This window comes from Acomys russatus, chromosome 23 (assembly GCF_903995435.1).
Source record: "Acomys russatus chromosome 23, mAcoRus1.1, whole genome shotgun sequence".
Lineage (NCBI taxonomy): Eukaryota > Metazoa > Chordata > Mammalia > Rodentia > Muridae > Acomys > Acomys russatus.
In genome coordinates this window covers 46,374,782-46,379,858 of record NC_067159.1, presented here as the reverse complement: position 1 = coordinate 46,379,858, position 5,077 = coordinate 46,374,782, and the positions used below count along the sequence as shown (strand labels likewise).

General features: G+C 42.6%; 1 protein-coding gene across 1 annotated transcript; it reads right to left on the bottom strand.

Annotated features, from left to right (window-relative positions):
- Positions 1–3,960: 3,960 nt before the first annotated feature.
- Positions 3,961–4,362, bottom strand: LOC127206578 (60S ribosomal protein L27-like). The gene has a single exon (XM_051165894.1). The coding sequence runs from the start codon at positions 4,357–4,359 to the stop codon at positions 3,961–3,963; it is 399 nt and encodes a 132-aa protein (XP_051021851.1). The 5' UTR covers positions 4,360–4,362.
- Positions 4,363–5,077: the final 715 nt, after the last annotated feature.

The window sequence follows — 5,077 nt, the reverse complement described above, 5'->3', positions numbered from 1 at the left end:
ACTAACATGTAACAATGCACTTTCAAATGCATTGTCAAACTCTTTTTTTTTTAAATTTTATTAATTTATTCAGATTACAATTCCATTGTTATCCCATCAGTTGAAGAATGGATAAAGAAACTGTGGTACATTTACAGTATGGAGTACTACTCAGCTATTAAAAACAAGGAAACCCTGAAATTTGTGGACAAATGCGTGGGACTAGAAATGATCATAATGAGTGAGTTAACCCGGAAGCAGAAAGACTCACATGGCATATCCTCACTTATAATTGGGCACTAGCATTGTCAAACTCTTTTTTTTTTTTTTTTTTGTCAAACTCTTATAGAGAATTGTCCGTAAGCATGCGTGCATGTGCACACATGTGTACACACACACACACACACACACACACACACACACACACACACGTAGTAAACTGCTAATGAAGCTCTTGCTGCTTAAGAAAGTCATTCTATCCTGCTTATACTGAAGCAGGTTTTAGAGACGTTATAGAGGAAGGGGGCATAGTACCTTCAAATGCTGGAGAATTAGAAATGAGGCTTTGGCATAAAAGTGAAGCCACAAAGGAATAGACGCCCAGTGAAAAGGTAGACTACAGCAAAACAAAGCAGACACAACCCAAAACCTGGCTGATTGTCCTTAAAGGCAAATAAACTCGTGTGTCCTGGCCTGGACTCAAGATTCTAAAATCACAATCTTCCCTTCACATAGGTTTAGAGTTTGAAATTATATTCTCTATATGAGCTGAGAAACATTAAGTGAAAAAAAAAAAAAAAAAACCAAAACCTTAACTAGTCCCAGGGTAGTAGTATCCCAGGACACAGCAGAAGCAGATCTCCAGAGGGATGGTCACAAAGGCTGCACAGAATCCAACAAGCAAAGTGTCATTGAGACACCATGAATGAAAGTGAACTGAAACCACAGAAAATGAAACTAGGTCTTTAATAATAATAATAAAGTGTTTAATGAAATATAAAAAAGTTTAAAAATGAAAAGACTAGGAAAACTGAGAAAAAGAAAATAGTAATTATATAAAAATACTGTATTGTAAAATTTAATTATATATTAGGGTACGCAAGATAACATAATTATTAAAATTAAAAGTGATGGCTGAGTAAAAGTAGAGTAGATATAATAAAGGGAAAATCAGGGAATCATAAGATTAACCTGAAGAAATTATTTAGGTTATAAACAAAAGTAGGGGAAAGAGCCAAATAAATGAGAAATTTGATAATACAAAGGTTAGGAAAAATGAAATAGAACACAAGAAAAACTATTATTTAGAAAGGATGGTTGAAAGAAGTCAGGGCAGGAAGAAGGGCTTGTTCACCATCTGAACGGTGCACCTGTGAGCACCTTGTACCTAGGAGAAGGCTGGGAAAGCATTTACTGCACTGGGCTCACCCGTGTGCTCCAGTGCCAGGAGAGTCTTTACTTCATATGGTATTTATTTTTTGAAATATTCATCAGAGATCCAGAAATGAGCAACACATGTGTTTCAGATGAATATGATAATGAAACAGAGGATGGGGGGTGGTGACAGAAAGAGAGCAAGAGAGAACGCTATATATGTATATATATACAGAGAGAGAGAGAGAGAGAGAGAGAGAGAGAGAGAGAGAGAGAGAGAGAGAGAGAGCACATGCAGGTGTGCATGGGGCTGGAGTGATGATGATTCTGCAGCTAAGAGCACTTGCTGCTTTTCTTTTCTTTTTCTTTCTTTCTTTCTTTTCTTTTCTTTTTTTGGTTTTTTGAGACAGGGTTTCTCTGTGTAGCTTTGGCTGTCCTGGGTTAACTTGTAGACCAGGCTGGCCTTGAACTCACAGAGATCCTCCAGCCTCTGCCTCCTGAGTACTGGGGTTAAAGGCATGTACCACCACACCTTGCTCTCTTGCTGTTTTCCAAAGGAACCTGGTTTAATTCCCAGAGCACATATGGTGGATTGCAACTATCTGTAACTATAGGTTCCGTGGATCTAGGGCCATTTGATGGTCTCTGCAGGCACTGCACACATGTGGTGCACATTCATACATGCCGATAACACACTCATACACATAAATCTTTTAAAAAGTGAACATATTAACACTGGAGACACACCTTTATGTAATAGGAAGTGCTGTGAAGGAAAGAAAAGGGCTGCAGAGACACTGGCAATAGGATTTCATTAACAAGTGGCCTTTAGTGGTAAGAACTCAAGGGCAGGTTCCCAAGGAGAGACAACTAAGTGTCGGGGCTTGATTATAACTCATTGGAACTTGTGAGGAAGAGAAAAGAGGCCAGAGAGTCAGTGGCCTTGGAAGGCAAAGGAGCTGTGACCTAATAAGTGGGCAAGGGAACTGGCCTTTTATTCTGTTCTGAGAGCTGAAGGAAGTTGTCCTGGACTTTTAGGCTCAGGAGAGATGCACCTGGTCACCTTGGCTACTTGTTGGTGATGGACTGTCATGTAGGAAGGTGGCTGGTGACATCAGGTGTGGAGCTCTGGCAGCAGCTTGGACCGCATGATGAAAGCTAGGTGGATAGAAGCGATCAGATACCTTTGGTACATTCTGGGGAGAAGATCATATCTGAAGTAGATGTGAAAGGTGAAAGCAAGGGCAGGAGAAACCAAGGACTCACCTTCCGCCTCCTCCTTCCTTTTTGATGGAGAGAATGGGTAAAGTACAACCATTTTCCAACATGTAACTCTGGGAAGAGTCCCGTGTGGTTGGAAGTGGCATAGGAGCATGAAGCAAGTGCTCTGTCTCATTCAGGCCACACATGGCTTCTGAATTTTAAGGAGATGGCATATAGAAGAGTGGATGGTGCAGGCAGAAGATCCTCACACAGATTGCTCACATGTTGAGGCTCATATTTTCTTTCAGAGTAGATGTGTTCAGGTAGACAACATCCAGGGGACTGCACCCAGAGATAGAGACTATGTGGGGGAAAGTGGCAGTTTAGTTGAGTTCAGAAGACTGCCTAACTCCCTGCCTAGCCCAGAAGCACAGCCTGGGTTCCTCCAGGCCTACTTAGTGGATACTTTTGGCTGTCGATATACTTGTCAGCACTGTGTTTTCTAAGGGATGTCAAGAGATTGCACTGTACAAACCCAGGCTCTTGTCTGGAGAAGGGTGGAGAAGTGGTCACACAATCTGGCTCCCACCCACTCCCGCCTACCAGCTGAGAACACTGTAGCCAAGAGGTCCAAGGGAGTAGAGGCAAGAACATGACACATCAGGAGAGACAAAGGAAAAGAAGGTCCCAGCATGAGGTAATGATTGAAAAATGTCACAGCCCATTACATAAGCGAAAGTGAAACCCGAGAAGCCAATAAACCCAGGGTATCAGATTGACATGAGCTCACAGGAAGCTTACTTTGTGGTTGCTGACATACATCACTGTGGAAACACAACTGTGTCCAAAATGACCACAGTTTGACCTGGAACCACATGACAGTGGCTCTAGGACCTCTCTGAAGAATCAGTAAGAACTTGACTAGGGCTGGGGTACAGCTCAGTGGCACAGCACTTGCCTAGCATGCACCAAGGCCCTGGATTCTGTTCCCAGTGCCACAAACAAACAAAACAATGAAAAGAACAGCTTGACAGAGTAGCCGTCTCCCCAAGGCTTTTGAGAGCAGAGGAACGGTCTTCAGGGGAGAAAGGGTCATGATTCACAGAGGACAGAAGACTTGGGGTTCATTGATAGATTTGACCCAAATCTATGGAACATATTAGAATTATATTCAGATGTTCCTCATACCAACTTTATCATGCTAACAATTACAAGTAGTGGGAACAATTTTGGCCCAATTATGGAAAAGGGCAGTTAGAAGACTATTGAGAGCTGCTCTTGGATTAGTTAGTGGATGACGGGGCACCATGAACCACTCTAGTGGGCCCACAGAAGGCATGGTATGGCTGAGAGGTCACCTCCATATATATTATGGAAACAAAATTTTAATATACCTAAATATACCTAAAAGCAAAGCTTCTGGAAAAAACATTTGTTCTTCCCTGTCTTGTAGCATTCCTCAAACTTGACCTTGGCCTCTCGCCTGACCTTGCATTTCAGGGCTGGGTCTCTAAAGACATCCTTGTTGATAACAGTCTTGTCCAAGGGGATATCCACAGAGTGCCTGGTGGGCATGAGGTGATTGGAGTTACAAACTTTCACAGAGGACTTGATCTTTGATCTCTTGGCGATCTTCTTCTTGCCTACGGCAGCTGTCACTTTTCGGGGATAGCAGTCAATTCCAGCCACCAGGGCACGGCTGTAAGGGTGGCCTGAGGTGCTGTTATCAATATTCTTCATGGTGACGGCTTTGCATCTAGAGTACCAGCCAGCCAGGACCAGCACCACTTTCCCAGGTTTCATGACTTGCCCATTTTGACAGCAAGCAGCTGGCACCCAGCAGAAAGGCCACACTGCCACGTTTTTATGTTTCTTGGTCCTTGTGCTCAAAGGTAGAGTTTGGGGAAGAAATCATCTCTTTGGTTTAAAATGAACCTCTACAAACTGAGTCCAACAGGAAAGACTGTCTCCTTCAAATAGAAACCAGAGGACTCTTAGGAAGTGGGATGGCTGTTGGCTAGCCAAACATCAACTTAAAACAAAATGACAACAAGAAGCAAACAAAGTTATCTCTGACATTAGACTTGTCAGGTCCTGCCAGCTCCCGGTTTCAGTAGACCACTGGACAGGTTTTGTGTCTTCACACCAGAATGGGAGCCTGTGAGACAGGACAGGCAGATAATCCCATTCCATATATTTTGTGTACTTTTCATCTACTTTATAGCCAAGATGGAAATATTTGCCTTAGAATAAGACAACTATCCTCAATAGTTGTACCCATTCACTACTCTCCAATTCCCAACTTCATAGAATTCCTGTTAATAATTCATTCATTCATTCATTCATTCATTTACTCATTCATTCATTCATCCATGCAACCACTATAGAGAAGCCCTGTTCTTGACATTGTTCTAGGGGCAGAGTGGGCAGCAGTGAAGTAGGGAGACAGACAGGCTGGAAGGAGTAAGCAGGGGGCTAGATTGGATTTTACATATTATCTGAGAAGCAACAGAAAGCTACT